General features: G+C 30.0%; 5 protein-coding genes across 13 annotated transcripts; 3 read left to right on the forward strand and 2 right to left on the reverse strand.

The window, feature by feature from the left end:
• Nucleotides 1–929: 929 nt before the first annotated feature.
• Nucleotides 930–6042, forward strand: LOC144478435 (putative ATP-dependent RNA helicase DHX34). Its single transcript, XM_078196303.1, has 15 exons — nt 930–2163; nt 2246–2412; nt 2496–2702; nt 2781–2913; nt 2987–3135; nt 3206–3438; nt 3517–3703; nt 3771–3965; nt 4047–4256; nt 4339–4710; nt 4771–4946; nt 5015–5125; nt 5189–5310; nt 5400–5658; nt 5725–6042. The coding sequence occupies exons 1-15, from the start codon at nt 1473–1475 to the stop codon at nt 5999–6001; spliced, it is 3489 nt and encodes a 1162-aa protein (XP_078052429.1). The 5' UTR covers nt 930–1472; the 3' UTR covers nt 6002–6042.
• A 198-nt stretch (nt 6043–6240) lies between these two features.
• Nucleotides 6241–7731, reverse strand: Pig-v (phosphatidylinositol glycan anchor biosynthesis class V). Its single transcript, XM_078196304.1, has one exon. The coding sequence runs from the start codon at nt 7723–7725 to the stop codon at nt 6244–6246; it is 1482 nt and encodes a 493-aa protein (XP_078052430.1). The 5' UTR covers nt 7726–7731; the 3' UTR covers nt 6241–6243.
• A 118-nt stretch (nt 7732–7849) lies between these two features.
• LOC144478438 (pyruvate dehydrogenase E1 component subunit beta, mitochondrial) lies at nt 7850–12099 on the reverse strand. Its single transcript, XM_078196309.1, has 3 exons — nt 10855–12099; nt 9544–10776; nt 7850–7975 (listed from the first exon to the last, which is right to left on the reverse strand). The coding sequence occupies exons 2-3, from the start codon at nt 10604–10606 to the stop codon at nt 7917–7919; spliced, it is 1122 nt and encodes a 373-aa protein (XP_078052435.1). The 5' UTR covers nt 10607–10776; nt 10855–12099; the 3' UTR covers nt 7850–7916.
• LOC144478434 (dual oxidase 2-like) lies at nt 8009–17176 on the forward strand. Of its 3 annotated transcripts, XM_078196300.1 has the most exons (25): nt 8009–8141; nt 8227–8559; nt 8632–8813; nt 9250–9493; nt 10663–10890; nt 10982–11065; nt 11300–11391; nt 11460–11741; nt 11829–12004; nt 12092–12213; nt 12279–12482; nt 12558–12677; nt 12740–12879; nt 12969–13220; nt 13313–13453; nt 13523–13698; nt 13770–14263; nt 14322–14552; nt 14646–14739; nt 14799–15009; nt 15090–15593; nt 15660–15818; nt 15889–16044; nt 16123–16251; nt 16352–17176. In XM_078196300.1, exons 1-25 carry the CDS (start codon nt 8054–8056, stop codon nt 16478–16480), a joined length of 4971 nt encoding a protein of 1656 aa, XP_078052426.1. In that variant the 5' UTR covers nt 8009–8053; the 3' UTR covers nt 16481–17176. The 3 variants fall into 3 exon arrangements, 2 of the variants coding, with proteins under 2 accessions (XP_078052426.1, XP_078052427.1); XR_013495345.1 differs by lacking the exons at nt 15889–16044; nt 16123–16251; nt 16352–17176 and having other exon boundaries at nt 15090–15230; nt 15364–15593; nt 15660–15793; XM_078196301.1 differs by lacking the exons at nt 15889–16044; nt 16123–16251; nt 16352–17176 and having other exon boundaries at nt 15090–15230; nt 15364–15801.
• Nucleotides 17177–18407: 1231 nt separating this feature from the next.
• On the forward strand, nt 18408–21117 carry LOC144477252 (putative protein phosphatase 2C T23F11.1). 7 transcript variants are annotated; one of them, XM_078194852.1, is made up of 5 exons: nt 18408–18804; nt 19318–19595; nt 19806–20011; nt 20089–20314; nt 20750–21117. In XM_078194852.1, exons 2-5 carry the CDS (start codon nt 19409–19411, stop codon nt 21091–21093), a joined length of 963 nt encoding a protein of 320 aa, XP_078050978.1. In that variant the 5' UTR covers nt 18408–18804; nt 19318–19408; the 3' UTR covers nt 21094–21117. The 7 variants fall into 7 exon arrangements, with proteins under 7 accessions (XP_078050978.1, XP_078050959.1, XP_078050968.1 ...); XM_078194833.1 differs by having other exon boundaries at nt 19393–19595; XM_078194842.1 differs by having other exon boundaries at nt 19402–19595.
• Nucleotides 21118–21371: the final 254 nt, after the last annotated feature.

Consider the following 21371-nt stretch of genomic DNA (forward strand, 5'->3'; position numbering starts at 1 on the left):
GATCAAGAAAGACAAAACGAACTCCATGAGGTTTATGATTGTCCACACGGACAAAAAACTTACGCCACCTAACTTTGCTGCACTTTTAAGCCAGATTTAGGGCAATTTTAGAGGAATTTTAGGGCATATTTAGAGCACCTTTACACAGTTTCACAGCATTTTTAGCATAAATGTACCCTAAAACTACCTTAAAATTGCACTAAAGCTACTCTAAGTCTACCCTAAATGTTGCATAAAACCGCCCTAAATATGATTTACATTGGCTGTTGGTACGACTTTGCTATTTTTTCCCTACCGCATTGACTGAGGGCAGCACTGTTCAGCTGTGAATCGTCAGCCAATTAGAGCATAGCAACTCACTGCTTTTTCTCAATTTAAAGCATCGTTGCCCCGGAATATGGTTTTTAAATTGAAGAAAGATTACCATATTTACCATGGACGTAAGAATATATGGACAAAGCATATCGACAGCCTTCTGTTTTAATACATTGTGGTCCCCGTGGATCGGAGACTTCTTATTTGATCCACTTTTGGTCTGCAATAATTACTCGACATACACGTGCGAACTTCCAAATTAATAATTGCATGTACCTAAGCTAAGAATCGTCGTTCTAAGAAAGGGAACCGTAGCGAATGCCAACTTTGGTCTGCTCATAAGGCTATAGCATATGTACTGTATGTTCTTTAAGTGAAATGTATGGATTTATGTATTTGTTTTGTCTTACTCTTTCCTGATCATAAATGATGTTATTATGCTCCGTTCATTGATTATTCATTTATAGGAATTTAATTGTGTACCCCTTAATGGGAAAATGATGGTATGCGTCGTTTATATTACACTGGGTATCAACTTAGCTTGTATATTAAGCATGTTAAAAAGAAACAGCATTCATATTCGTATTCGTGATAGGTGATGAAATACCGCTGGCGATAAGTACAAATTGAATATCACACCGAGTGTTTCAGATGGAGCACCAGGCAAACGGATGCGTGAAAAGACTGAGACCAGAAGCACGGATAAATGAGACGGTCTAGGTTCTCATCCGTGTGGACACTCGCTATAAATCCCGCTGCTGTTTTTCTGTGTCTCTCGATCATTTCTCTTTCTAAACCAACTGCGCAAGATGGATGCGCATTAAAAAGATGGGGATAGAAAGGCGCAATATGATGAGGTAGAAGTGGTTCAATATGGTGAGGCATTACTGTACTCGTGTGTCATGTGGTCGGCAGTTATTGTAACTACTACTGTCATATAAGTAAATATTTATTACGTTTGTATGGATCAGTATGGAAGCAAATGTAAAATGAACAATTAGAATGTGTATTTGTGCATTTGTATGAAAAAAAATACAAAATTAACAATAAACTATTAAATAAATAATCAGAAAGTGACTTTAATGCTGTACATACCAAAAACTTATGGCAATGAAACGAATTTTAAGGTTATGACGTAAAAATATACTTTCGTTGAAATGAGTTCGCAATCTGAATATAATAAGTTTAAATACAAGCACGAACATAAAAAGCAAAGAAAAAGTAATTACTGTAATGAATCAACATCGTCCAAAAGTCATGTAAACAAACATACAATTGATTCTACAGAAGAATGTTTCCATCAAGAAATCTATAACTCAGAAAAGGGTAATGAAAACTTTTGTTTTAGTAAGTACAAATACGAGTGCAATAAAGTATTTTCAAAAAATTTGAATGTAGTACACGATACAGAAGATTTTTGGAAATTTGTCAATAAATATGAAACTCTACAAAAAAAACTTACTACTCCCGATACATCCCCTAATTTTACTTTAAATGAAGTTGGTATACCAAAAATATATCACAGGCTGCATTGCATTAATTTTAATTTAAGCCTCAGTTTCAATGAACTATTTGCATGGATTCCACCTACTGAGGCATTATCAAAAGAGATATTATTAAAATTTCAAAGTATCATTATTTTATATTTGGATTTCAAACAAAAAGAAAAATACGCAAAATTAAAAAAACTTCGAGAAACCCAAGCAAATTTACCAGTTAGTCAATATAAAAATGAGATAATTGAAGCAATAAAAAATGAACGAGTAGTTATCATAGCTGGTGATACTGGCTGTGGTAAATCTACACAAGTGCCTCAATATTTATATGCAGCTAATTATCAAAAAATTGGTAAGTTCGATTATATCTACAATCATTGGTGTTTTGTTTACCAATACAGATAATAATTAATTTTTAATATTTATACTTATAGCATGTACTCAACCCAGAAGAATAGCATGTATATCTTTAGCTAAACGTGTTGCTTTTGAAACATTAACAGAGAATCGTAATGATGTTGGTTATCAAATTCGTTTTGAAAAACAAAGAAATCAAGATACCAGAATTACTTTTATAACAGAAGGTCTTCTGTTGAGACAGGTAAATATAAGGCTTCAGTAAATAATAACTAATTATTAAATTTTATATAAACAAGAACAAATGTGAACATATCTTTTATATAGTTATCTGGTGAATCAGAATCATTACCCTATGAAGTTGTTGTGTTGGATGAAGTACATGAGCGTCATTTACATGGTGATTTTCTGCTTGGTATTATGAAATGTGTTATTAATCAAAATCATGATATAAAATTAGTGCTGATGTCTGCCACAATTAATATCGAACTCTTTAGTAACTACTTTGCAAAAGAAGATGTTAGAGTAATACAAGTATGCTATAAAAAAAACTTATTCTCTATCAATATTTAGAGGTAGAATTAAGTGTCATAAATAGTCCTTATCATACAGGTTCCTGGGAGATTGTATCCCATACAGCTAATATATAGACCTGTTTGCATAGAAGATATCAGGTATAAAAATGATAGATTCAATCCAAGTCCTTATATACAAATAATGCAACTAATCGACCAAAAATATGCAGGTAGGAAATGTCTCATACATAAAGCTATATTTTTTGTTGTACTATAACTTATATTAACAATGTACATTTTTAGTAAATGAAAAGGGTGATTTATTAATATTTCTAAGTGGGATGAGTGAAATTACTGCAGTTGTAGATGCTGCAAAAGAATACAGTCAGAAAAAAAATAATTGGATCGTTTTACCACTTCATAGTACTCTATCTATTAATGAACAAGACAAAGTAAAGTTTTATATTCATTTTTTCTTTTAAGTAACATACATAAAATTACATATCCTCTTATATTTCACAGGTATTTGATTTTACTCCCGATGATGTGAGAAAATGTATTGTTTCCACTAATATAGCAGAAACCTCAATTACTATAGATGGAATCAGATTTGTTGCTGATAGTGGAAAAGTAAAAGAAATGAATTATGATCCTTCATGTAAAATGCAACGACTTAAAGAATTCTGGATCAGTAAAGCCAGTGCAGAGCAAAGAAAAGGAAGAGCTGGTAGAACAGGACCAGGTATGTGTTATAGGTATGTATATACTTTGATAAATGTAATGAAATAATGGCAATATTTCCATAATTTCATAACAAATATATTTTCATTTAGGCTGTATTCCGAGGAAGAATATACGGCTTTAGAAAAATATTCAACACCAGAATTGCAACGTGTACCTTTAGATTCGTTACTTTTACAAATGATAGCAATGGGACTTCCAGATATAAGAAAATTTCCATTTATAGAACCACCGCCAGCTGAAAGCATAGAAAATTCTATTTTATCTCTGAAAGAGCACGTTAGTATCACTGAAATTTTAAACCACGTCATAATTATGCTATATATACATATATTTTTTATTTCAGGGTGCACTTACAGATAATGAAAAAATAACATGCATTGGAAAAACACTGGCACGTTTACCAGTTGACATATCAATAGGCAAAATGTTAATAATGGGCTCAATTTTCCATCAAGTGGAACCAGTATTGTCATTAGCTGCTGCTTTAAGTATACAAACACCGTTTACAAACAGAGCATATAGAGATTCAGAGTGTGAAGTAATAATATATACTTTACACATATATTTTAATTCTGAAAAATCATGTTTTCTATCTGTATATTGATTAAAAATTTTAAAGACATCTAGGAAATCACTGGAGTCAGATCATGGTGATCCGATAACATTATTAAATGCATTCAGAGAATGGCTAGAAGTGAAACAGCAAAGTTCTCAAGAATCTAGAGGTAATGGAAGTAGTAGCAGAAAATGGTGTAGAAGAAGAGGTTTAGAAGAGCAAAGATTTTATGAAATGACAAAGTTAAGAACACAATTTAAAGAATTACTTCAGGTAATTCTACATTTTTAATAATAAATGTTTACATATATTGATGAATGTATGGTGCTATAATCAAATAATTTATATTTTGTAGGATTGTAATTTATTGAGAACTCTCCCTCAAGTAAACTCTTCCATGTCCAGTGCAGATCGTGCTATAAGACACGGGGAACTGAAATTTTTGAAATCATTGAAAAGAACTTATAAACAAAGCGCACCTAGAAAACGAAAACAATTAAAACTGGAGTCATTCAATATACGTTTAGAAGATGATGATCATGACGACGATGAAGGAATCGATATTAAGGATATTGAATTTCGAATGAAAAATGATCCAAGTCAAGTCCAAAATTTATTAACTGCAGCAACTGCATATAGTTACAAAGATTTGACTATGTTGAAAATAATATTGTGCAGTGGTTTGTATCCACAATTCGCGTCTGCAGATGAGTTCAATTATTGTAAGGTAACGTCATTTTAATTACTTTAAATAATCATTTTTTTTAAATAATACATAATTTTGTAGTCGATGAATGAGCAACTATTTCATACAAAAGCAAAACCATACATAGCGTTACATCCAATGAGTTTCTTTGGAAATCATCCACAAGTATTACAATTAGATGAAACAGATATTATATCCATACCAGGATACAAAAGCAAAACTCCCGTTAGTTCGAAACATACAATATTAGCGTATTTGTAAGTTTCAAATAAAGATAGATAACAATTTTATTATATTTCTTTAAGTACATGTTTATAATTTGTAGATCTCTTTTGGAAACAACAAAACCTTATTTGGTGAACACGATTAGAATGCCTGCCGTGCAGACATTATTTTTATTTGCAAATGAAATTGACACAAACAGTACATTTTCAATGTAAGTATTAATCTAAGTCTACGTCAAAAACTTTCTAATATAAATGTTGCTTCTATTTTATAGTATTGTATGTGATTCATGGCTAGCATTAGAGTTTCCAGTACCTGACAGTGGCCAAACCTTATTATTAAAATCCACTAAATTACGGAATAAATGGGATTTTTTATTAAATCAACAATTGCAAGGTATAAAAATAGGATGTGCATAAAGATTAATAGTTTTAAAATTCAACAATCTCAAAGTCCTAAAGTAATATATTATAATTACCTTATAGATTTAAATAATAGTAATGAAGATAAGCAAGATTTTAATGAAGTTGAATATACACTTACTCAAGAATTGATTGAATATATGCACACAACAATTCCTTATACAATAAAGCGATTGTTACCAGCTGACCTTAAAACAATGTACGTGGGAAGGGAAGTTAATGTTGTCGATATAAATCCAAATCCCTTTCAAACTGACTTCACAGCAGTTCCTAATTCAGTTAAAGGAGGTGTTCAAGTGACCAACATAATTACATATAATTGGTAAGGTTAATTACTATATTTACTGGTTATTCAAATAAATAATAAATTGTTACTTTTATTTTTTAGTTTAAACGAAACCGAATGGAGTCGTAAATTTTCTATAGAGATGTTAGAAACTGAATGGCACTGCCAAAACTGTAATACACAAGCAATTTTTACTAGCATAGAGAAATTACAACATCAAGAGTCGTGTATAAAACAAGACCAGAAGAATACAAAAGAAAATTGTACCAACGTAAAACACAAATCTAACACGCAGATATATGAATGTCCTTCTTGTGCACAGACATTATATTTAACACCAATCGAAATACTTAAACACAAGAAGTTGCATATTAAATAATTATTATGGAAGTAATGTATATTACATAATAATATATATTTTGTATTTGTAAATAATTTTATTATTACTTAACATGTTATACAAATGTAAGTTAAATGACAAAATAATATACAATATCAATTTCACATTCATGTAAATAATAACTACTTTTGCAGTTATGTATTTATATCGGCAATACGCACTACAATAATCTTACTAAATTTAAATAACATAATGTACATACAGAGTAGATATACAATAGATTATGTCCATGGTAAAAAGTTTGAAAACATAAAGCATCCTATAATTGCATATCCTAAGAAGTAAGTTAATATGAGTTTATCCTTCCAAGTATATTCTTTTTGCGTGAAAAAAAATACTTTCCATTTTGAATACATATTTTCTATACATTCACATCCTCCTTTCTCATTACAATGTGGCGCACAACACATAGTTGAAGCACAGTACCAATAGATTAATGGACTTGCTGAACATAGTAAACGTGTACTTACTTGAATATGTACAAAAAAGATACAAAATATTGTCATAAATAAACCATGGACAATGAATACTAACATTTCAGCCGGATATTTCTTTACTTTGACACTTATTTCAGTCTTATCATCAACTCTTTTAACAAATCCCAATGTACAGAAGTATTTAGTGTGTTCAAAAACATATTCTTTCATACAAGTAATCATAATGTACAAGATTGGAAGTGCTAAAATAAAATTCGGTATTTGTTTAAGTGTATAGTATTTAAAAAATCCTATATTCCAGTATTTTTTTTGTACATGAGAATAAGCTACTGGAAGAATAGTATCACACCATTTTACATTACTGCTACCTGGTAATTCAAACTTGTTTATTGCACTATGATTTAAGATATGTTGCGGAATGAGCATTTCATTTGACTGAGAAATGCAAAATATGATATAATTATATATTTGTAATAAAACAAATGGAGCTGTTGATATAATTACTATATTACACATTAAACAAATACTTTTAAATGTAGACATTTTAAATAAAAATTTACATAGAATTCTTAACGAAAATTTTCTATACTCAGACACAAAATCATTGTACAATCGTTTTAATAGAAAATACATAGGAAAGCCAATATTAACCATACCATTTGATCTTGTAAGAATAGATAGGCCTATTGGAAAAGCTATATATATGTCCAGGTCAATAGACTTTAACATACTGTAATACGTTAAATAAGCAAACAAAGACTCTGAATAAATAGCAGAGAAAAATATAGTAGCTGGATTAATACAATAAAGTATTGCTGCTTTGTAAGCTGTGTTAGTGTTCTTTAGTACTAGTTTACTAAGATCATAAAATACTATAGCTGATTTTACGAAACATATGCCATTAATTAATATGGCAGCAATAATTACAGAACTATTGACATTCAACAAATAAAATACTTTTCTAATACAAGCACCTGTAAGTCGAATTAATGTAGGATACAATGGATAGAATGCTAAAGTATTTTCATAAGTGTAACCATATTTAGCAATATGTATGAAGTATTGGCCATCCCATCGTGTAAGACCATTAAATAATAATGTTATTATATTATCATATACTGACACTCTGTCAGATTTATCTCTAGGACTTCTAAATGCATCTGCATAATGATCAGGACAGAGAATATTGAAAATAAATTGCAAACTTAGCACTGTTATCCTAGTGGTTATTGCAAACCAAAAGATCTTCTTTCGTGGTCCATACATTATTAATATATAACACACAAATATACAAATTTAATGTTTTACACAATTTCGCTTCGTCTATATTAAATTTATATGAACAATAATTTGAATACCACTAAAATACATCCTCGGTTATTTGATAAAAATGTGGTTCATTCCTTTTGGTTTCCTGTGTATTCTTATCATATCAGGATGAAGAGATTATGAATTTATCACATATGTGTGGCGTTTTTTTTCCTGTCCACAATTTTTACTTTATAAGAGTGTACAGCTAGAACAGACAATTCAGTCACAGAGTGTTAAAGAATCTCGTCATTATTATTGTTCATTTTTGTGTTTGAAAAAAAATATGTATACTCTGCTTTATGTAATTGTTATTTACTATTGTGTTATATTCAACTCTGTTAATAGTAATATATCTATCACTGATTCAAACTGTAAGTGTGAATATCCTACATAATGATTGTCATACAGTTTTATAGTTCAAATTACATATATCATCTAAGAATATTTTTGTCAAAGGTGACAAGCCATTAAATTATAACAAAGAAAAAGAGATATTATTAGATTGGTTATTTACTGGATGCTGGGGAAGAGATTGTACGAAAAATGGCTTTGAAAATAAAGCAACAGAATATCCTGGTTATGATGGATGGTATAATAATATCGGACGACCAGAGTTAGGAGCCGTTGATACGCCTTTATTGAGAAGATGGCCAGCTGCATATGAAGATGGTGTATACAAACCTTCGGGTTGCAATAGACCAAACCCAATAGAACTTAGTGAAAATCTACTGAAAGGTGATATGAGCTCTGTCTCCAAAACCGGAAGAAATACATTGCTTGTATTTTTTGGTATGTTATAAAATATTAAACTATTCAAAAAAAATTATTTCTTAGTCATTCTCATAAATGTTACATCTACAGGACAACATGTTGTAGAAGAAATTTTGGACGCACAAAGACCTGCATGTCCACCAGAGTACTTTAACATTGAGATTCCATCTTCTCATAATTACATAAATAAAACTAAACACCATGAAATGCCAGTATTACGTACACGCTATGATACAAGAACTGGACATTCTCCTAATAACCCACGTCAACAGGTTTTCAATCTTATATTATTGCACAATTATTTTCTTAATATTAAAAACATACAGAGGTAGCCAATAAGAATTTTCATCTAAAATAGTTTTTTTATTATTAAAGCAATTGAATAGAATATTATATATATAAATATATGTACAGGATAAGTCACCAAACGTTTGCACCTCAAAAATTAAAAATAAAAAGAATTTGTTTTTTGTTTTATAGCATTGTGTCAGCCCCATTGTACCATGAAACTTTGTCCTTACCATATTTTATGTATCTTTAGAAACGACAAAGATATTTGACATGCAAATGTTTGGTAACTCACCCTATATACATATATTAAAATACATACATTTATGTATATAATAAATCAATAAGAATTTACATAAAATATTCTATTCAATACGCACACGCGTGCAAACACACACAAATAATGTATAAATATTATAGTTAAATGAAATAACTCCATTTCTGGATGGTGGGCTCATTTATGGTACTTCAAAGGCATGGTCAAATTTTTTAAGAACCTACTCAAATGGTACCTTTGATCAGAATGGATTATTAGCAAGTTGTTGCAAAAACTTATATCCAGCAAATAATACTGAAAAATTACCTATGTCTAATCCACCACCACCAATTCGTCATCATGATTACATTACACGACATTATACAGAAGAGGTTGATCGATTCTTTAGTAAGTAACAATTTAATTTCAAAATACAAAATTTATTTATATATCCATACCACAAATTTTCTTAGCAAACTCTGCAATGTGATGGTCTTTGGGTGTACATTCATATTCAATATTTTCCGCGTAAGGCATAGGTACATCAATACCTGTGCAGCGTATAGCAGGAGCATCAAGCTGAAAAAATACTGGATTTTCCATAACAGTAGCTACTATTTCAGATCCTACTCCACATCTAGGCCATCCCAATTCAACTGTCATTAATCTATGTGTTTTTGAAATCGATTTAAAAATTGTATCCCAATCTAATGGTCTGAGAGAACGTAAATTTATAACTTCCGCTTCTATTCCTTCTCCTGCTAGAATTTCAGCTGCTTGCAATGTGTAGAATGTAGCTTGGCCATGTGATGTTAGTGTAATATGTTTACCCGGTTTTTCAATCTTAGCTTTACCAAATGGTATCATAAAATCCTTGTCCATAGCTTCATCAGATACAGGAAATGTAAAATTATAAAGTACTTCACTTTCTAAAATTACAACTGGATCAGGATCTCGAACAGCAGCTTTTAAACATCCTCTATAATCCTCACATGTTGTGGGTGAAGTTACTTTCAAACCAGGACAACTCATGTACCATGCCCCAAAACACTGAGAGTGTTGCGCTGCTAAGCCTTTGGCATTACCATTTGGACCACGAAATACAATGGGTACATTATATCTTCCTGCAGTCATATAAAAATTTTTAGCTGCTCCATTTACTACACGATCTATGGCTTGCAATGAAAAGTTGAATGTCATAAATTCGCATATTGGTTTTAAGCCAGCAAGTGCTGCTCCAATAGCTATACCACAAAATCCAGCCTCTGTAATGGGCGTGTCAATCATTCTTTTATCTCCATATTTTTTCCAAAGACCTTTTGTTACTTTATAAGCACCATCATATTGAGCAACTTCTTCTCCTATAATAAATACCTTTTCATCTCTTGCTAATTCTTCATCAAGAGCTGCATTCAATGCATCTCTTACAGTCATTTTTTGTACAAATCTATATTGTTTTATATGAAAAATAGGAGGTATTTTTGATAATGTTACATCTCTTAAGCAATGTAAAAAATGCATTTCCAGAATAATGTATGCAATTATTGAAATAGATATATTGCACTTATATGTTGTAGAATTAGGAAATCCAAGAGGAAATGAAAACCCATTCCTTCTCACTTTTGGTATAATTTGGTTTAGATGGCATAATCATATATCAAACTACATAAGAAGTCGACAATCTAACTGGACTGGTGAAAAAATTTACAATGAAGCTCGTAAATGGGTAATAGCAACACAGCAGCACATTATCACAAATGAATGGTTACCTGAATGGTTGGGTAAAGAACTTCCTATGTACAAAGGTAAACAGTTTAGAACATTGAAGTTATCAGAATCTGTTAACTAATTTTCCTTTATTTCGGATTTATATAACTTCTTATAATTTTTTGAAAGGTTACGATCCAAGCATTGACCCACAAATTGATCAATTTTTTCAAGCTGCTGCTTTTCGTTTTGGTCACACCTTAGTTCCATCAGGTACTTTTGGAAACACTTTTATTAAATTTATCTTGAGCGCATCAACTTTTACACATATTATAAATTAGTATCAATGATTATACATGACAATATGTAATGATTCATAGCCTACTCCAACGTCTATTGTTATTTATCATTAAAAAGAATGTCAATTCTTTCAAGATGGAGATACCATACATTACTCTGTAAAATGTCATTACAAGAGAGGTGTGATTAAATAATTCTTTTTAATAGGTGTATATTTACGAGACTACGGTAGAAAGGGTTGCAAATTAGAACAAAGACGTAGAGCAATTAGAACATGTAATAACTATTGGATGCCACAGGTATATAAGTATATGGTGAATTATTACCTGTTTACATTATTTAAAAATAATTGATTTTATTTGTTTAGAATTCTATTTATAAAACAGAGACAGAGGCACAAGGAATTGCTGATATAGAAAAATTAATCATGGGAATGGCTATTCAACCATGCGCGAAAGAAGATCATAAAATAGTAGATGACTTAAGGGGCAGTTTATTTGGTCCACTTGAATTCTCAAGGAGAGACTTAATGGCACTCAATATTCAAAGAGGACGTGATCATGGACTTCCAGATTATAATACTGCTCGAATAGCATACAATTTAACCAAAGTCAATGATACATCTCATTTCAGTAATGTAGATACAAAAGTACGTATAAAAAGTAATAGTCTTAATTAAATTATATAATTTCGTAGCACAAAAAAATGATATTACTGTTTAATATTTCATGGAAAGATTAAGAACAAATTCATGGAGCTGTATAAAAATTCTTTTGACGATGTTGATATATGGGTGGGTGGTATCTTAGAAACTGATAATGGACCTGGAGAATTATTTCAAGCTATCATAATTGATCAGTTTCAACGAATACGTGCTGGAGATAGATTTTGGTATAAAAATATAAATAATAAGTAAGTTATCTTTATCTAAAACAGGTATTATTTCATAATTCTATGTTCTTCATTGTTCACATTAAAATTTATAATAATCTATGATAGTCTCTTCAGCCCTGATGAAATTAGAAGATTGGAATGTCTTTCATTTTACGATATATTAATATCTGTTACTGACATGGATCATAATGATATACCACGAAATCCTTTTAAAGTCCCTATGTCAGGTATGTTTAATCCTACTTATTAAAATTTGTTCTATATATTAATATAAATCTCCTTTCATTTGCAGCAAATGATATCAGCAATAAGTGTCTCAACAATTCGATCTTTGAAGGAAATTGTGCAAACAATAATAATATGACCTGCTATCATGCTAAGCCCCTTACTGTTAAAAATGTTGATGCTTGTACAGTTCCTGCAACATACGATTACTTTAACAATAGTGCTACGTCATTTATTTCAACATTCGTGGGATTATTTACTATTATCTGTTGTAATACATATATGTATATATATTTTTTACAATATCGCAGAAATAATTGAAATACATTACATAACTTTTTAACAGGTTTTACTATACTACTTTATAGCCGAATAACATCAAAATCAAATAAACAATTTCAATATCCACCAAATTGGAAGAAATCGCACATCATAAAAGAAGATAAAAATACTGCAATACTTACAGGTGAATTTCCAAATACTAATGATAAAATTTAAAGACATATCTTTAATATCTTTTATTTTTAGTAAATGAATGGCAAGATAAAATATTGCCATTGAGACCTGTAATTATCGTTTTAAATGTGGTGAAAAAACAATTGGAAGTAAGAAATTATTTAGGACATATCACCCGAGCAATAGATATGTTACAATATGCAATAATAAAGGTATGTACAATATATATATATATATATATATAGATGAATTTTATAAAATTAAATGTTTACTTTATAAACTAGATTATATTATTCAACAGATACATATTCCTACTGATAGTAGCTATGTTATGATCAGGGTGGAACACAATTATGATTTAGTCTTAAAATTTGATACTAATTACTTGAGAGACTTATTTCTTCAAGCTATGAAACAATTTGCTACTGAATTAAATACAATTTCAATCAAAGAAATAACGAATATCACAACTAAAGAGTTATTGAAGCAAGCTGTTACTAAAAGAAGTCGACAAAAAAAATTAGAACAATTTTTCCGTGTTGTTTTTTCACAGGTATAATGGAATACAACTAGAAATTACATAATGTTACAGGACATTATATGAACATAGACATTTGTAATAACAACATATTTTATACTTCACAGGCACTTCACATTACACATACAGAAGAAGAAATTTTAAAAATAGATGCAACAGTAGCAAAAGACGTAATTCATACTGAATTGACGATAATAGAATTTTCTGAAGCATTGAGTATGCATCCAGATTCAGAGTTTATTAAGAAGGTAGCAATATTAAAATATTTACACATGAAACTATATAACACATTTGAAATTTTCATTGATAATTTTTAGATATTCGATTTAATTGATAAAGACAAAAACAGTTTCATATCATTTAGGGAATTCCTTGATATGTTAGTTCTATTTTTAAATGGTTCTGCAGAAGATAAAGTGAAATTTATGTTTGATATGTATGACATAAATGGAACAGGAAGATTGACAAAAAATGATTTCAAAAATATGTTAAGGTATAATATATAAATAAACTTTGTGTACTATATTTGATAATATTATTACAACGTTTCCATAATATTGTTAGATCGCTTATGGAAACAGTTAATGCAGATGTAACTGATAATAATTTAGAAACTTTGATGCATTCAATGATGGAACATGCAAATATAGTAGCAAAAGAAACTATAGACTTGCAAGATTTTAAACAAATTCTAAGTGATTTCAATAATAAGTTCAATTATGCAGAATTAGAATTTAATATTAATACTACTGGGAAATATAAAAAATTACATATTGGTGCATCTACATCTACATTTCGATCAACATTTATGGGAATAGTACAGAAAGTAGTGGAAAGTCTATATGAAGATCCAAGTGAATTGCGAAGAAGAATTGGTGGTGATACAAAGATAGAAACGCATGATATACATGAGATAGAAAAAATTGTTGATGATGTTGAACATGTTCAAGATTATTGGTACCCTATAATGAAATATCTTGCAAATAAAAAGTTACAAATATTTTGGCTATGTTTATATACTTTCATTCTTATTGCTATTTCTGCAGAGAGATTTTATTGTAAGTATACCTTTAATTTTTCTAAAGTTGTTTTTATATGTTACTAACATTATTGCAGACTATTCTGTGGAACGTGAACACTCTGGTTTGAGACATATTTTAGGATATGGAATAGCAATAACTAGAGGAGCAGCATCTGGAATAATGTTTACATACTCAACTCTTTTAATTACAATGTGTAATAATATCATTACATTTTTAAGAGATACTATTTTACAGTTGTATATACCATTTGAATCTATGCTTGAAATGCATAAATACATTGCTTGTTGCGGATTGGTGTTTACAGGTAAATAATAAATATATAATATACTGTAATATTTAAATAAAATATTAATTATAAATTTAAACTATATTAATATCTACTTCAAACAAATTTCAGTACTTCATGTAATTGGTCATGGATTCAACTTATATCATATTTCAATACAAAGTGCTGACGACTTAACATGTCTTTTTCCTAATTATTTTCATGCGTAAGTAATTTATAGACAATTCTGTATAAATTAATACTAATTCGAATGTTACATTTTAGCACACATGAACTGCCTAAATTCCACTACTGGTGTTTTCAAACAATAACAGGATTAAGTGGAATCCTTTTAACCATCGTAACAGCATTAATATATCTGTGTACTTTACCAAACATTCGTAGACTACTTTATAATTGGTTTCGATTAACACACTCTTTATATCCTGTTTTTTATGTTTTAATAATCATACATGGAGCAGGAAGATTAGTTCAAGTATTAATTTTATATAAAATTGATATATAAATACAACTTGTTATTAGAATCATTATACTATAATATTTAATCTATTACAGGAACCACATTTCCATTATTTCTTTTTGGGTCCATTAACTCTATTTATTTTTGATAAAATTATTACTGTAACAAGGAAAACTATTGAAATACCTATAATAAAAGCAGATATACTACCATCAGGTAAATTTATAATTTATGACGTGAGTATTATAAAACATAATTATGCACTATTTTTTATTTGTATCTTTAAAGGTTTCCAAATAATCAACTTCATATTTTTATATTCCCTGTATATTAAAAATTATGGAAACAGTAGATACATATTTGTTTTAGATGTGGTTTGTATTGTATTCTCCAAGCCTCAAAATTTTAATTATAAATCTGGACAATGGATTAGGATCGCATGTCCTACATTACAAACGAATGAATATCATCCTTTCACATTATCTTCTGCACCTCATGAATCAAATTTAACTGTTCATATTAGAACAGTTGGATCTTGGACTACTAAAATTAGAACCAGACTAGATCCCACTATAAAATTCGATCAACGTTTACCAATGGTATGCAAATATGCTATTAAATATCTTAAATTGTAACTCATTTCATAATTTGATTATTTTCAATAGATTCACATAGATGGTCCTTATGGTGAATGCCATCAAGATTGGTATAAATATGATGTAAGTATATTAATAGGGAGTGGAGTTGGTGTTACACCTTTTGCATCAATTTTAAAAGATGCTGTATACAAATTAAATCATGATTTGAATTTGGAATGCAAGAAGGTAATATTAACATAAATATAATTTCAATATATATTCTAGACATTAATCTTAATAAAATCTTAATCTTAAGGTATACTTTCTTTGGATAACAAGAACGCAAAAACAATTTGAATGGATGGTTGACATAATAAGAGATGTTGAAAATTCTGACTTTAATGCCACTATATTGACTCACATTTTTATTACACAATTTTACCAGAAATTTGATTTAAGAACTATATTATTGGTAAACTATAAATAAACACAATTCTATTAATTTTTTAATTCATAAAAAATCACAAAATAAATGACAATACTTTTTCAGTACATCTGTGAACGACACTTTCAAAAAATTTCAAATAAATCTTTATTTACTGGTTTAAAAGCAATAACCCATTTTGGAAAGCCCAATTTTTTAAGATTTTTTATGTCTGTTCAAAAATTACATCCTACAGTAAGTAATGTTAATGTCTCTACTTGCTTTTAATACTATTGTATCAATAAGATTTTATAAAATATAATAACTATATTATGTAAAATGTTTATCATTTTAGATTAACAAGATTGGTGTTTTTAGTTGTGGTTCACCATCTGTGACACAAGCTGTGGATGCTGCTTGTAAATCTATAACTTTAGATGAAAAACTGAACGTTCTATTCCAACATTATTATAAAAGTTTCTAAACATATAATTAATTAAACAACTTATTTCTGAAAATATGTTAATAAATTTCATTTAATTATTATATTCTAAATTTATTCAGATACTCTTTAAAACACAGTACCTGTTTTAAAAATTGGTTTAAATAACGCAAAATTTTTTTTATCAAGTATAATGCTTTCTTTAAATTTTATTATTACTTGGAATGACAAAAAAAAATAAAAACCTTGCTTTTATTTTCAAAAATACGTTTCGTAGATCCTATTGACTTATATGCATACTGACAATTTAATCGAAATCGGTTAAATTGAAATGAAGTTGCAAACGTTGAAAGATTAAAAAAAACTGCAAATTTCTGATAGTTATTAGTCGGAAGTGTCAAAAAATGGGACAAAATTGCGATTCTGGCGACCTTTAATTGTTTACAGTTTATTTTAAAATCAACCAATTTCGAAGAAATTTTTAGTACGCATAAAAGAACCATGAAATTTTTATTTCTTTAGTCATTTCAAATGTATATGTTTAGTGAACTAGTCCCACTGCCATTTAAAACAAAATTCCAGTCATTTAAACCAAGTTTTACAAAAGATACTATATTTTAAAGAGTATCCGAATAAATTTGTCCGGTATTAACTTATTAATTAATACCTATTGTTACTTAACCTCAAAAATATGTGTGATAATATTATAAACAATTGTAAAGTGGAAATAAAGAAATTACCTTTTGTATACGGAATTATTGTAGAATGCTTCATTGCAAATAAGAAAACCATTGTTGTTGTCACAAACACACTCGTAATACAGATAATTCCATCACGAAAACAATAACAGATGAGGATGATCAGGATAGGTAGAGAAACTGGCCTTGTGTGATTCACTCATATAAGTGACATGATTCACTGTGAATTGGATGCGCATTAAAATGGTGGGAATGAAAATGCTTTACAATGGGGTTTCCCACTTGAACATGGACCAATTCACACATTCCACATTCCTAATTCCTACATTCTATATTCCTACTTTCTCACATTCCACAATCCTACATTCCTAGATTCTTGCATTCCCCATTTCTACATTCCCACATTCCTACATTCCACACTCCTACATTCCACACTCCTACATTCCACATTCCTACATTCCACATTCCAACATTCCCACATTCCTACATTCCAACATTCCTACGTTCTTTCATTTCTACATTTCTAGAATTCCACATATCTACGTTTGTACGCTTCTACATTCCTACATTTCTACATTTCTAATATTCTACAATTCTGCTTTCTGTATTTCTACAATTCTACAATTATAGATTCATGGTGCTGGAAATTGAAGTCTAGAGTCCAAAGTTCAAAGTCCAAAGTCCAAAGTTCAGAGTCCAAAGTTGAAATTCAAATTGAAAATGAAAATGAATTTGAACCTTGAACCTTAAACCTTGAACTTCAACTTCAAAGTTCAAATTACAGATTATATAAAAGATTGCAGATTGCAGAGTACCGAGTACCGAGTACCGTGTCCCGTGTACCGGATACCGAATACCGGATACCGGATACCGAATACTGAGTACCGAGTCCAAAGTTGAAATTGGAATGTAGGAATGTGGGAATGTACGAAAATGGGAATGTGGAATGTAGGAATGTAGGACTGCAGGAATTAGGAATGACTCGATCACGTAGCAGCTCGTTGAAAACTCGCGCGTCCACCTCTCATTGGCTACTGTTTTTCATTGATAACTCGTAAACAAAATCTCGGGTAGCATTTTCGCTAAGGAAAAAGTTACTTCAAATGATCTTAAGAACCTCTCATTTCCCGGAATTACAATAATTTTGATACACCCTGTATATATTAAGAAGCCAGAAATAATAAATTTATTAATGATAGGAGTTTGGTATATATATATATATATATATTTTTTTTTTTTTTTAAATATAGCATACCAAATTAATGAATCATCACAGTTTGATTAGCTGCAATCGGTTGATGCAGCATTCAGAGAAAATAACATTCTAAAAATAATTTTCGTAATGGAAATAATAGTATACTTTCGCATAATTGAATATGTAGCGCGTGTAGAAAAATTCAGTGTTATCGAAATTGCATGATTATGTGCACTTTGCAAAAAAATCTCTAAATCTAATATTCTACAGGAAGGTTAGGTTTGCTCATGTCCATTTGACAGCGCACGAAGGTGAGATCGGATGACAAATTAAAATTACACAAATAAATCAAGAACTAATGATAGATTCTAGTATACAAACTCAAACATATATATGAGAAAAATTAACATTCAAAGGATATTTGAGTAACTTTGTATATCGGAAGATGTGATGCGTATGAAATTTTACAGAAGGTTAGATCATCATTAATGTTTGATGTTAGATTTTAATTATTTGCATTTTTTTCGTATATTTGTAGAATTTTTATATCTGTAGAGCAAGTACATACAATTGCAAAATTGGAGCTTCTGTCCCAATAACAGTCAGAAATTGTTTTAAATGAAATTTAATTTGATATGTCAGTAATAAAGTGAAATTTGTATTCTAAAAATAAATCTTCTAGATTCAATTTGAGGAAATAACTGAACAATAAAAAAATTAATTTATGATTTTATAAAGTCTTGTACCTTAAAAAAATCTTGTGTTTCAAAACATGTATTTTGTATAACAATACCATTATTAAATTGTACATGTAATATTTCCTAGAATTCATTCAATAATTCACAGGAGACTATTTTAATACTTTTACTGAAACATTGCACCTATTATGTTTAGTGTTTATTCTTGAAGATAGCTTAAAAAGTCTTATTATTAAATCCTTCAGGCAAGCTATAAAAATGTAATTATTGTTTTAAAATTCTTTTCAGTTCAGCTTATAGTATTTGCAAAATTATAATATATATTCTAAATAAATAATTTTATATTATTACAAATAATACCAGAATCTTCAGGAAAATAATGGGTCAAACACTCAGCGAACCTGTGACAACTAGGAAGTCAGTATGCTGCAGAGATACAAACTATCGAGTTGGCAGTGCCTGTATGCAAGGCTGGCGTACTAAAATGGAAGACTGTCATGTACACATACTTTCATTACCAGATGATCCTGGTACTGCATTCTTTGCAGTGTATGATGGTCATGGAGGTAAGAATACATAGGTAAATGTATGAAAATATTAAATTTGATGCATATTAGAATCTTCACATGAGCATTTTTTCTGCATATGAACCAAAGAAATGTATTTTAAGAGAAAATTTCAGATCTTACTACATCTTCTATCAATTGGAATTTATAATAAATAAATATAACTATAATTGCTACAGAGCTCAAATGGGTAATAGTTAATATTGATAGGTGCTGCAATAGCACAGCATGCTGGAAAACATCTTCATGAATACATAACTAAGAGAAGCGAGTATAAGACTGGTAACATTGTTCAAGCTGTACAAGAAGGTTTTCTGGAATTAGATGAAGCTATGTTAAATGATACAGTGCTCAGAGATGAACAAGCAGGCACCACTGCAATAGCTCTTCTTATTAAAGACAATGTTATATATAGTGTAAGTTTAAAATAACTTCTTGCTATTTTAACATAGACATAAATTCTTCCATTAACTGACTTGTATGATTTTCTTAGGCAAATGCAGGTGATAGTAGGGCAGTAGCAAGCATTAACGGACACACAGTTCCCTTAAGTAGAGATCATAAACCTACATTGAAAGATGAACGTGAACGAATTGAAGCTGCCGGTGGTTGGGTAGAATTTAACAGAGTCAATGGTCAACTTGCCTTATCCCGAGCTCTTGGAGACTTTATGTTCAAAAGAAATGAACGTAAATCACCGCAAGAACAAATTGTGACTGGTAAGCTTAGATACGATAAATTTCTGTCCAACACGTCTTTCTTGTGAAATTCATGAAATTCTTATTTGATGATCGAACGCGGCTCAGAGGCGATACGTGGCCGTGGCTCCTGTCACCGAGACGGGCTTGAGTCGTCCCTGAATCGTTCGCGCTCATGTGCGCAGCAGCACGAAAACTCGTCGGTGCGCAGCCAACTTTAATTGTTAATAACTCGTTAACAAAGCCGCGGATTGCATTTCGGCAAACGAAAAAGTTACTTGAAATAGCCTCAGCTACCCCCCATTTCCCGGAGTTACAATAATTTAGAAACACCCTGTATAGTACGAATTTGTTCAATGCGTGTTGGTAGTCTGCTATACGGAGGTTTACTGTATTAATTGAAAGAATGTGCCTCAAATGTTTCGAAGCAATTATTGAATTTTTGTTTATTCACAGCTTTTCCTGAAATTCAGCAATTTGAAGTAACAGAAGATTGGGAATTCGTTGTTTTGGCATGTGACGGTATTTGGGACGTCATGACCAGTAACGAAGTTGTAAATTTTGTAAGAACACGCTTGATGCAAACTAAGGTTGGAACAGGGCAGGAAAATGATACAATGGATCCTGAAGAAATTTGCGAAGAACTCGTGAAACACTGCCTTGCACCAGATACTCTAATGGGTACTGGCTGTGATAATATGACAGTTATCATTGTTTGCTTCTTACATGGGAAACCATATGCTCATTTCATTTCTCGATTTAAGGAAATAGACTGTACAAATCCTTACTCAAATTGTTAATATCTCAATTCGATTATTTTTTAATTGGCTTGTGTTTCATTTTACACCATTATGATACAACTCCGCTTATTTATCATCGTAGCGATAAAGTTTCGAAAAGATTTTCCTATCTTTTTGTGAATACTGGAAAGGTATATTAACAAGTCTATATAAATATACGAAATTAAAAGTACTACTGGAAGATATACGGAGGATGATTATCTTTTGAAGTTTTACGTTAGAAAAATTTCTTTTAATGACTTTATCGACTACTATTTGTTCATCGTTTTATCGCCGTA

This window comes from Augochlora pura, chromosome 2, assembly GCF_028453695.1.
Source record: "Augochlora pura isolate Apur16 chromosome 2, APUR_v2.2.1, whole genome shotgun sequence".
NCBI lineage: Eukaryota > Metazoa > Arthropoda > Insecta > Hymenoptera > Halictidae > Augochlora > Augochlora pura.